Below are 12749 nucleotides of genomic sequence, written 5' to 3' on the forward strand. Positions count from 1 at the left end.
TGGATTGTATTTAAAGTATATTTTATAAGTATATTTATGAGCACTATTACAGAAACTAGCATTTTCTTTCATCTCTTGATTGGTATTCAACATAGCAAGTGTTTAGAATTAATTTGGCTCACATAAAAAAAAAATGTAGGCTATTTAAAAAAACTGGAAAATGTGTATAAGTTCTAAAAATGTATAGAGGAAAAAATCCGACCCTCTTCTTTTGCTCCACAGAAGAATGATGTATTATTTGATTAATCCCCACAGCCTGAGAGATGATCTTTAATAACAGACAAGTCAAATTATATTTTTTGTTTACATTTTCTCATTTTAAAGCAAACATGTCCAAAACTTGATCCTCAAATCACTTCATCCAACAAAGAATACAAAAAAAGGTGTCAACAATAGAAGAGAGAGCTCCTAAAAGTAGTAAACTAAAAGAACATGGCTGCAGTAATTAATTACATAATTGTCTTTGAGAGTGTAAATGAGTGAGGATCGGAAGAGAGGGAGAAGGACAGGGACATATAAGGGAAGTACAGTAATATTTTATGCAGATGGCTTATAAACAGTAGCACCCACATCTTTGTGCAAATTGACCAACCGGAGGAGAGACAAGTGTGAGGATTTTCCCCCTCTGTTGGCAGAGTTCAACTAGTTAAATGTGTAAACCACAGCAACGCCTACTGTCCCAGCTTAAAAAACACAATAAACCAGTCAAGCTAGTTACCAGATAATTTTGACACAATATAATCTCAACATTTGCTGGATTATTTATACGACAATCTTGGGGATTGAGAAAAATAATTTTATATTCACAGTAGATATGATTGTAGTCAGATTACTTTTAGTAATTTGGTCACACTATACTTTTTTTTTTACTAGAAACAAAAATGTGTGTTTGCACAAATGGGGTCATGAGGGTCAGGGCCACACTGCTGTTAAAGGCCCGTAAGCATAAGCTTTGCATGTGCCACGTTATTACTTTAAGTTGTAGATTTTCCTATAACTGGGGATCAGACAAATTCACGAGTTTAGCAGTCTGCATTGAAACAGATTTTTAATAACACTGTTTAATTTGTCTGTTAAAAGCCCTTAGGTAGCATATTTTGCTCGTAATGTTCTAAACTGAAAGCCTTGATAAGAATTAAATCCCAAATGAGTAATTCCACAATACGTAACCAAATAGACCATGTCAAAGAAATGTTGTTACGTCTTAAATTCACAAATTGATCAGCATGAAATGATAAACTGATTATTATTATTAGTTATCATATACAAAAGGTAACAAATAAATGTATACCTAAATCCCCTGGTATTTCAAATCCTCTGTTTAAACAAAACAGTTATTCTACATACAGACTTACCGAGCATTTATTCATAATAGACAAAAAAGGTCCGCCCGTAATTATGAAGTTCTTAAATAACTGACCATGAACTAGTCCAAAGATTATGTTTATAACTCACAAATCACAAGTTATACCATGGGGAAAAAATAGTTACTGTGTTTGTGTTAGGGTATTGGTTGATAATTGACAAATAAAATAACAAATATAAAGTAAGACCAAATATGACACAATCTCACAGGGTATAAGACAAGTATATCTCACCTTATTCTCATACATTCTTTTTTGAATATATACTGTATATAACTCCATATATATCATATACATATAAAATTGAATGTACTGATTGAAAATATCTATCTTTAACAAATTTTAGATGGCGGCAGTATTACCTCAAGGCCACACTTGTATTGTATTGGGAGAAGTTTTTTTTCCTCCTGGTTTAGGGCAGATTGTCAGATCCTTTCTTGCTTGGACATGTTGCATTCACATGCCAAGTCCAGTTGCTGCAATGCATCTTACAATCACCATTAACATGGCTATCTACTGTTGAGTTGTAAAATGGTCTGTGAACATACTGTAAATTCCGGGCACTTGGAAGCATTGGTATTGTTTACAGGAGAGGTTTAAACTCTTCTATTCTCTTTTTTACCCAAGTTGACACTGCTTTCTAAAATTCAGAAGTCTCTCTCCTGTAAGCAGGAAATGCACACAATTGCAGATGGTGAAGATATTCCTAAACTGGTAATGTGAGAGCAGTCAGTGGGGTTTGCCACACCTTCCTCATCATCATTTGACTGTAAAACATGGCATGAGAAGGAAATGGCTGCTTGCTGGCTATATCATTTTTTATTGTGCAGAAGACCCATTTGAAACATGGCCAGTTCGACCTGTAGCTGAAAATAGCAGATATTGCGCAGTGGGTCCACACTCCTGTCCAGCATGTTTTCTTTTTACTCTTAGTAGCTGGCAAACTGGTGAAGAAACATGGTGGATTTTGTGGGTGTTAAATCAGGGGTAAAATCTATATTATGTAAGGGCTGTGCAATGCTAAAAAAGTGGGTTGGAATCTATGATTTTAGACTTTGGAACAAGTTAAATTATTAAATAATTTTATGATGGAACTATATCCTGCATTTTGACTCTCTTCAACTCTCTAGCAACTGCTTCAGTGCACGTTCGATGTTCATTCGGTGTCCCACCCGCGTCACCCCTAATTCGGCCAGATCGTCCTTGGTCAGGGCAGGCAGGTGGGCGCCTTCAATCTCGTGCTCCAAAAAGCGGGCACGATGTTCCCCTAATCCCACGCTCTCTAGCCACTCTCCCACATCATACTTACTCCACAGTGCTAGGGGGCGCTGTCTGAATGGTCGCAGGGCCAGGAGAGGGGCTCCCAGTACCGGTGAGGGGCAGGGGGAGGCGCATGGTGAGGGGGATGGAGAACGGCTGCGGGCTCGAGCGCTGGCGCTCCTCATGACAAAACGCACCTCCTTGGGCTCCTGGGGCAAACTTAGGCTAGAAGACTTGAGTATAGTGTGATGATGGTGATGAGGGCCGAATGTACGGACAGGCCCCAATGGTTCACTCCGTTCAGGGGTGGCTCCAGGGCTTGGAGTCCTACGGGTCACTGGGTATCGGCTGCCAGGCCGGACTGTGAAGGTGGTGCCGTAACTCCTCTGAGAGATGGTGTGAAGCTCCCCTAAACTACTAAAGAGTCTAAGAGAGAGAGAGCGAAAAAATGAAGACAAATAAGAGAGAGGAAGATGTAGCGGAAGCAAAAAAGTAAACAAAGGAAAAGTTTTAACTGCAGTACTTTTGGGAAACTACTGGGATGCTAATGTGAGAGAAAAGGAAAGTGGATCCAATGCTGTAAGCATTTGGGGTTTGTGAAAATTTAAATAGTGCAGAGCATGCAGTGAGAACTTAATGCAATAAAATGACAGTTAGAGCAGTTAATATAAAACTGGAGTCCTCAGAAAGGGTATAAAGAATTGGTGCATTAGCATATCACAGTATTTCCACCACAGCATGCTTTTGGTATTCATTATGTAAACATCCAAAAATTGCTGCAATAAACTTACCACAACCAATGCAGCAATATAAACTAAATGTAGATTTAACATTAGTTTCATTTACTTTTTATTAAAAAGCAATTTGATTGCCCCTCAGTGGTGCACTGAAAATTCCAGTTTCGTTGCGCAAAGACAGACAGAAGCTGAAATGCCTCAGTAACTGCATAATGAACTACCATAAGCCTTTAAGACAAGCTCACAGTAGCATTTGCAGCTTGATTAACGGCTGCAGTAAGGGGTTTAGTGAAAGTTAGTTAGACAAGGAGTTGTTTTTACCCACAGAGCTAAAAACCTACGATTTACTCTCTCCTCCAATCTCCTCACATCTGCAAGGACATACAGACACACACACACACACACGTGTGTTATGGAAAGGCAGTCTAACCAGGTGTGTGTCTAAGGGTGTCAAAAATCAAGTGGGTGTATTGCTAAATTATAATGAAAGTTGTGCTGTGTTTCATGCAGGTGTGCAAATTGTGCTGCTGTTATGTTGGTAAAAATATTAACAGGTCTTTCCTACCTGGCACCTCCCACAGGTGATCTCCTGCCAGGGTCAAGTGGTGCTCCCATTGGTGGCTCCTCCCCCAGTGAATGAGAGTCTTTGCCTAGCAACTCTGCTCCCATAGCAGCAGGCCGACTTTCCTCAGACCCACTCATCTGGGCCCGGGGCTCCTCCCCCCAGAGTTTGGAGCGTCTTTGGAATAGGTAGCGTGGACGGCTGGGGCCTGTGCTGGGTGGGTGTGGAAGCAGCTCACTGTCTGATGACTGTTTAAGCAGTGGGTCCCTGAGATGGGCGGGGCGACCACGCCCCACCCCACAACGTGGTTTGCTTGCATGAGCGGAGTCTGTGCTCTCTGAAGACAAAGTGGACATGCTGGAGACTGTGGAAACAGTACTGGTGGTCTCCATATGTGGGTCTTCAACCCCAGAGTCTGCCGTCGAATCGCTTGCTTTCCCAGAGGAGGTCTTGGCAATGGATGGACGTGATCCACTTGGTGAAATGTTTAGAGTGGCTTTGGGTGTTTCTTTAATTAGAAGGCCATTAGCAAAGGGTTGAGGGGGTGGCACGAGGCCTATCTTCCGAAGCTCCTCTCTGGTTTCCTCATCACTAGATGAGAGCAACGCAGGTGGAAGTGTCACCGTGTATGGCTCTGCTTCCTCCTCAGAGCTCATTGTCAGACTCCGAGCAGTCAGATTTGAGAGGGTAGGGGCAGGGGAAGGTAGAGTGGGTGGGACTGCCGGTGGGGTATGTTCTGTATCCATCAGCGCAGGTTGAACACCCTGCACGCTGGGTGCGGCAAGTGCCTCTTCCAGGCTTCGTCCAGACCCAGGGCTACCGCTAGGCACTTGGCTTGCGGTTTCTGTGATGCTGACCGGTTCGTCTCTCCAGGAATTAGATGGAGGAGCCTCGAGAGGAGCAGGTGGTGTCGCTCCTCCTTCTGTCTCGGGTCTTTCTACTGCTCGGCCTTGAGTGGGTGAAGGTGTAGGCGAAGGTGTGGGAGTGGGTGTATTCCGGCCACTAAGGGCACGTTCTCGTGCAGCCAGTGCAAGCGCTAAAGGTGAGGAAGGATCCAGTGGTCGACCTGTTAGAGGGTGTATAAAAGTGGTGCCCCCTGGTGGTGGGCCAGGGGAGAGCATTGGTGCCGGTGGAGGCAACTCAGCCAACTCATCCACCGAGTGGGACTGAGAAAGCAATGGGGTTGTCTGCGGCTCTGTCGCGCCCCCTTCTACAGATAGGAAAACACTGGGTCTGCGTCGGGCCCCAGGAGGTATGATTCTAGCTCGCTCAGAGAGAACCTGCTGTTGGAACTGCTCTGCTCGGCTGCTGTGGGGAATCCGTAACCCTCCCAAAGGAGAAGGATCTCTACTAGTCTGAGCAGCAGCTCCCTCCTCAACTGGCCCTTGTTTGACTAGTGGGCTCTTTCTACGCTGGGGCTTGGTAGGAGTATAGACAGCACTTAGACGACCTACGTTAGCATACGGATTCTCTACAGGTGGTCCACGCCTACGACCACGTTCAGGAGGAACCGCTCCAGAGGTAGGCGTTTGCGGTCTTGCAATAGGGGCAGGCTCCACTGGCAAATGGGCGGTGTCCTGAAGAATGATCATGGAGCGTGTTTTTCGCTGGCGGTCTGTCGTGACTGGGCCATGGATTTTGGGCTCTGCCCCCGGGCGGAAGCTTGAACGGCTCTGGTTGGCAGCGCGAGAAGGGGGCGGAGGTGGAAGAAAGGATGGAGGTGGGCCTGAATCAAGAAAGTAGGGAGTTGGAGGTGGTGGAGGAGCTGTCTGTGGAGGTGGTGGAATACTATCTTGCCTAAAGCTGTCGGTCATTGAGGAGCTTCTTGGAAAGCGATGCTCTCCAATCAGGGCTGAGATTCTCTCATCTTCAGGGGCACCTATAAAACAATTCTCGGTGAGACAGTGGCTGTATTGTTTAGAACAAAGATCAGAACTCTGGTGATCAATATATATATATATATATATATAGCTCTTTTTATGTTGGTGTATCATTAGTTTACATTTATGAAAAGGAAAAATTTGCAAGATTGTTTGTATTTGTGTATGTGCATCCCAAATGACACATTACCAAATGACTTGGTTCTTGACATTCCCCGAGGCAGCTGCATGTGACTTTTGTCCACAGCCAAGGATACTGCACTTAAACCCTGCCTCTCTAACAGAGACTACACACAAAAACAAAAACAATACATAGTCAAATATTGGCCAGAATACAGTTACTGTCAGAACAACAAACAAATCACAGTTTCTGATTAATCAGCTATCAAAGAAATAAACAGAAAATGCCATCACTGCAAATGATTTTTTTCTAACCTAAAGACAATATGCATTAAAAGCAAAAACTGATCGGCAGCCAAATCTTTACTGACACAATTTGGCTACTGTGCTACAGTGGTGATGTGTACCATCTGTTGCAAACAATGCATAGTATGTCAGAAATTACCTATTATCATAACAAGGGCTCTTGTTCTGGTATATTATGTTGTTTTTTAAATGGTTATTATGACCTTATATTAATGGTTTTATTTTGTTTTATAGAATATTTTATATACGGTAAGTATTTTAATAAAATATTTATTTTAAAGTATTATAATTAAAATACTTTAAGAAGGTTTTATATATTATTTTGTAATATTTATGTAAACCAACTAGACTTTTGATTTTTAAATGGTGTATGTTTATGTGTTTCAGACTCACACTGATCTCAGCCTGTGTGATGCGGCGACTTATCGGTCTCTGTTTCACAGTGGCTGCTCTGGTGTCTACATCTGCAGGGCGTGGCCTCATCACTACAACCGGTTCTTTGGGCGAACTCAACATCTCATCCAACTTCTCTGTGAGGGATACACACAGATGCACACACATACAGAAACACTTAATACACATTCCTGACCAGTATTCCGGTCCATCCTCTGATCAAATCACAGAAGACCAAACACAATCACCAACTGCATCAGAAAATACACATATCCCATGTGTATAATATACATAGTCTGAACTGAAGGAAAGCTAAAACAAATATACACTCACAAATACATCACAAAACACATACATAACAGCTCAGCTAGTTTGTCAACAATCCACAAAAAGAAAAACAAACATATACACTTTGACTTTACAATTTTGTGCAGTCACAGGCAACAACACACAAGCTAAAAAAGGTTAGATAAATCCATTCATGACATCACATGCTAATCAGCATATATAACCAGTAAATGACATCATCAACGTGAGACTGGTTTCATATCTTACCTCCCCTCCTTCTCCTTGACGCTTGTGGGCAAGAAGGACAAATCTATAGTTCCTGATTTAGCTCATAGATTTGTGCATTAGATGGTCACTTTTCATTAGCAATGAATGAGCAAAGCTATTACTGCACAAACATTCACACTCCCTTTTCATTGCTGTATAATTTTCACGGAAAGAAAAAACATTAATTTGAAATCATTTCTCCATTAGTGTTCCTGGGAAAAAAAAGGATTTGATCCAACTTGTGCCATGCCCTCAAAGATAATGATAGCATCTGTTTTAACTTATCTGAGACCAAGCATAACGCAAGGTTTTGTGTGCATCCATGCTTGTTTGTATGTATGAGCATCTGTCTTACCCAGCTCCTCCAGTTCTGCAGTCATGCTTTTTGAGCGCAGGGTCAGGCTGGTGCTTGGGTCTCTCTTGGGAGGTGGCGGGGCTAATTAATTATAAGGAGGAACGGGAAATACAATATCTAAATTAGCATTTTGCAGCATTCCCTCATTTTCTTGAAATTCTTAAAGTCCAGTCAAATAAAAAGAAAAATGCATGGTGTGCATGTATTCATGCATTTATGAAGTGAGTTGAGGATAAGTACCTTTCTTGCGGACAACTTCTCCAGTGTCAGGTTTGCGTGTGACAGAAACCACCTTCATCACTAGCCGACTTCCACCTTGCCGAATCAGTGATACCACCTGCCTATGTCCCACCTTTACTACGCTCACCCCATTTACCTGACAGATATGGGGAGAAATAGAGAGAGAGATGTAACACACAGCCTGTAGAAACCCAGCAGATAAATTACAACATTATTAATACATGCATATGTTTAATTTTTCTCTGATGACATATGCTGGACTTCTCCAATCAGGGTAAGTTTACACAACAACAATGTACTAAAAACAGAAATGTTTTTCCTTCGCGTTTTTTTTTGCGTACAGATGATAACATTATCAAAATGATCACCATTCACACGGATCCATGAAAATGACTAAAAACGCTGTATTCTGCTGCCAGGCCAGTAGTTGGCGATGTCACTTTGTAAAGTAGTGGTTCTCAACGGGGGCGGTACCGCCCCCCAGGGGGCGTTCAGAGAACAACGGGGGGCGTTAGACGCAAGAGTCTTGAAAGGGGGGCGTTCAGGTGTTAATGGGGGGCGTTCACGAGTAACGGAAATTTGTGTTCATTTACTGTGATTCATTTTAAGCATTTAGTAATTTATTTGTAATAAAAACTTTAAGTGGGCTATTAAAAAAGTGTTAGGACCATATATGTTAAATTATGTTGTAAAACATATGCGTAGATTGTGATGTCATATTGTGTGTGCGCGCACGCCTATGGTGCGCGTGAAAGAAAACGTCAGCAGCGCTCAAATAAAAAAAAGAAAATCATTCGTCCGCGGCCGTTCTAGCCTACTCCTGACCGCAAGTCCACCGTCAGTATACTAGCAGGTTTTTTGTGTTCATTTCTATTGCATTACGATTGAAAGCAGTATCAATAATGTCAAAAATGTAATGTGCAGTCAAGTTTGGGTGTGAATGCTGTTTAAATGAGTGTTCTCACCGACACGCTTGTTGTGATTCTTCTTCCAGTTTAATGTACATGTAGCCTAAGCTATGTATCGTTACTTTTGCAACGACTATATTATTTTTCCAGTTATAGACCAGCGCTCTGACTAGAATCCAGCGCTGGCTAGAATGTGCATTCACGCGCTCAAACATGTGTTTCGCGCTGACAACAATCCAGCGCTGGCTAGAGTCACGCAGCGGAGGAATGGAAAGTTGACATGCCATTAAAAAGTATTGACTTAAGTATTGAAACACTTCTATTTTTTCAAATATTTTCAATAAATCATGTTCCCATTTACTCCGGCGACGAATTTCAAAATTAAACTAAATTCTATTTATAAGGTAAAACTTTAAATTTTTTAGGCATTAACTAATTCCAATGCCTAATGCCAAAATGTTTTCTTTGTTCACCAAGTAATTTACTGGTCAGGCATTATTGTTAACTCAATTTGAAAATGACAATTTGATGGATAATTTTTATATTATATTAATATTTAAATATATTCTGCAATCACATTTTGGTAATGTAGGCTATTCATTCCGCCATCACATCTGAGAGCGAAACGCTGCTTGGGTAACGTTAGTTTCAAGATATAAAAACAATTAATAATACAATAATAATTGAATTGTTCGTGTGTTTATTCTTGTTAGAAGATTTTTCTTTTTACTGATTATGAAAACAAATTAATCACGACAAACCAAATTAATTGTAATTGTATTAATTATACCTGATACCAAGGTATTTTAGGCCTACAATTTTAACATAATTTTTCATGAAAAATCATGATTGTATATTTATTTTTAAGTAAGGTTAATGTAAGCAGCTTCTTGCAATACTCTCCTAAATGCTAATAAAACCTACGTGCAAACATTACCGCTTTAATGACTGTCCTTTATTTTTCAGTGCATTTGTTTTATAATATATGGCTATTTATGTCATGGGATTAATATAATATAACTATTATTATGTAGTAGTGTAATGTAGACAAACACAACTAAAAGAGGTTTGAATTTTTCTTTGTTTAATTTGCACACTGAATATGGGTTGGAGCTTTTAATTTTGAACTCTCAAAGTGCACCAGATTGATGCATTTAACATTAAAATGCACACATTTTTCTTACGGGGGGCTTGCCCCCCGAACCCCCCTAGAAGGCCCGAGGTTCACCCACCACAGATTTACCAAAAATCCTGTGAGAAACACTGCTATTGCTATTCAATGCAGTTTATAGCTTGTTTTTTGGATTAATCGCTGTGGAGTATAGTTCGATTGTATTAATAAATGACAATTTTGTACTTATTTCATCTGTTACTCGTTCCTGCTCGCTCATTAGTTGGGGGTGGGGGGCGGTCGGGGACCTGGATATTGGATAGGGGGCGCTGGCCCAAAAAAGGTTGAGAACCACTGTTGTAAAGAAACATTAAGCACCTATAGACTGAACACGTAATATGCATGCGCATGATATCACCGTTTTAACAAATTCACATTTTTGTTGATGATAACGGTATCGGTTTCAGGAACTTGCACTTTGAAACATTGTTTTCAGGCTCCCAAAATGCTGTTGTCGTGTAAATGAATGGCCAAAACGCATGCGTTTTCCATTTTTAGTTGAAAATGGTGCCATGTAAAGGCCCCCTTAAGCAGCTTAAACTCCGCCCCTTTCTTACAATTGACCTCAGACTCACATTTAGACCTGCCTCTATCCAATCAACAACCAGTAAATAGATCCAAATCCCAACCCTTTTTCCATAAGAAAAACACACACGTGCACTGATGTATAATGTAAGTAACATTAATTAAATTACACTAAATGTTACCATAATCAGTTAATTCATTGCATTGGCACATAAAACTCTCAAGTTTCTATCTGTGGTGGTGAAATAGCCCTTTTTGTGTGTGAAAATCCAAAGTTTTCTTTTATACCTCTATGAGGAAATCGCCCGTCCTTAACCCTGCCCTCCATGCCACCCCCTCCAGGTCCACTGACTCCAGGTATTGCAGGGCAGGAAAAGCAGGAGTAGGTGTGAACTCTTCTATGGGCGTCTCAGCTAATAAGAGAAAGCTTATTACTGCATCTGTATGTGAATATTGTTGATGCTCACGTGCGTGTGTGTGTTTCAGACCTTTAGCTCCCCGAAGCACAAAGCCGAATCCTTCGCTGTCTCTCTTCTGCAACGTTGCACTTTTTTCTTCTATAACATAATCACTGTGGATTTACAGAAATCAATAGTTAGATGTGCTCCCCTGCCAGAATTCACAGATTCCTCCTCCCATACCCATAATCCCCCACACTGGCACCATGTTTAAATAAATCAGGATAAAGGAGAGAGAAAGGCATTGGTTGGAAAAGCATATTGCCATACTACTCATTCTATTTCTACAGTATACTGTGCCATAATGCTGATTGCCTAAAACACCCAGATGATCTACTGCATATGGAAAATGCGCAGTATACAACATCTTAAATAATATACAGTATATGTAGTGTACCTGTAAGAGGTATAGTTGTCATAGGAGCCAACAGTGTAGTGCCTAAAAAAGTCTCTTGGTACGATCCTCTCTTGTCTCTGAGAAACAGAAGAGTGGCCACATCAATAACATCATTTGAACATTATAATGCAGAATTCTATAAAATGATGCTTTTGTGCATACTCTGAATGCAGGTCTTTCTCTCTCTCTCTCTCTCTCTCTCTCTCTCTCTCTCTCTCTCTCTCTCTCTCTCTCTCTCATCTCTCTCTCTCTCTCTCTCTCTCTCTCTCATTCTCTCTCTCTCTCTCTCTCTCTCTCTCTCTCTCTCTCGCTCTCTCTCTCTCTCTCTCTCTCTCTCTCTCTCTCTCTCTCTCTCTACCTCTCTCTCTATCTCTCTCTCTCATCTTCTCTCTCTCTCTCTCTCTCTCTCTCTCTCTCTCTTCTCTCTCTCTCTCTCTCTCTCTCTCTCTCTCTCTCTCTCTCTCTCTGTAGTTTGTCCGAATGAAGACCCAGAAGTCCTTATATTCTAGTGTGTATTCAGGTTTCAGGCCACGCCGCCTACATTATGAGGACACGTCGTTGTCTTTGTAATTCAAAACGCTAAATAAACATACTAAACAATTTCGCTAAATAAACATACTAAACCATTTTTATTAAAAATATAATAATGAGAAAAGGTTTCTATGATGGGTAGGTTCAAGGTTAGGGGCTAGAAAATGTCATTAGCTCAGTATAAAAACCATCATGCCTATGGAATGTCCTCATAATGATAAGTGTGTGTGTGTGTGTGTATACTGACTCGAGTCGTGGGTCATACTGTCTCATCTGGACTTCCTCTACACAGTGAGCAGGAAACCAGCCAGTTCGTCCTTTAACTGAGCCTTCCCAGAATCCTCCTTCACCTATGCTCAGCACTGTTGGAGGCAAGTAAAAACTGTAAAATGTTGTATTTTGTATTTTTCTCCTTTCATATATGGGTGTTTCTTCAACTGCAGGCACTTTTAGTCCCAGATATTAAGTTATTTGCTATTGTTTTTCACTTTTATTTAGTTATTTGAAGATCACATTACACTGTTTACCAAACATTCACTATTTAGTTTGTTACTTTTCAAAAGTCTTTATGTATAAAATATTTTTGTTTTACCCTTGTTCCAAACCCAGACATCATAATTCTAATCTGGAAAAAAATCAATAAAAATGATATTTTATAACTTTGATAATTTATGAGTGAAAGTAAATAGTGAAGAGTGAAATAATTATAAACCATGACATATCAAATTTTAAACAAATAAAAATTCTCCTTCAGTTTCTTTCTCAAAAGTTTGTACTTATTTACCAAGCAGACAACAGTGAAGGACGTGCCGGAGATAAAATATGAGAGATGTGAAAACAAAATTAAGTAATAGTCTATCATTTCCAGCCAATGCATAATTTTGTGTTTTTAGGATAAACAAAGTGGTAGTTATGAAATCAGCCTTTGCAAGACAGTCCAAAAATGTTCATGATAGTTCAAGAGGGGAAAAAAGACCTGTAACGCAT

General features: G+C 40.6%; 1 protein-coding gene across 1 annotated transcript in view; it reads right to left on the reverse strand.

The window, feature by feature from the left end:
* Nucleotides 1-254: 254 nt before the first annotated feature.
* Nucleotides 255-12749, reverse strand: part of shank3b (SH3 and multiple ankyrin repeat domains 3b) — a 31559-nt gene continuing 19064 nt past the window's right edge. Inside the window, 13 exon segments of the mRNA XM_056245186.1 lie at nt 255-3050; nt 3703-3732; nt 3927-5802; nt 5994-6090; nt 6623-6759; nt 7178-7198; nt 7533-7613; nt 7773-7908; nt 10665-10789; nt 10865-10947; nt 11232-11278; nt 11280-11306; nt 12006-12124. Coding sequence (XP_056101161.1) covers nt 2483-3050; nt 3703-3732; nt 3927-5802; nt 5994-6090; nt 6623-6759; nt 7178-7198; nt 7533-7613; nt 7773-7908; nt 10665-10789; nt 10865-10947; nt 11232-11278; nt 11280-11306; nt 12006-12124 — 3347 coding nt within the window. The 3' untranslated portion in view covers nt 255-2482.

Source organism: Rhinichthys klamathensis, unplaced genomic scaffold, assembly GCF_029890125.1.
Source record: "Rhinichthys klamathensis goyatoka isolate OS25496 unplaced genomic scaffold, OSU_Roscu_1.1 h1tg000029l_1, whole genome shotgun sequence".
Lineage (NCBI taxonomy): Eukaryota > Metazoa > Chordata > Actinopteri > Cypriniformes > Leuciscidae > Rhinichthys > Rhinichthys klamathensis.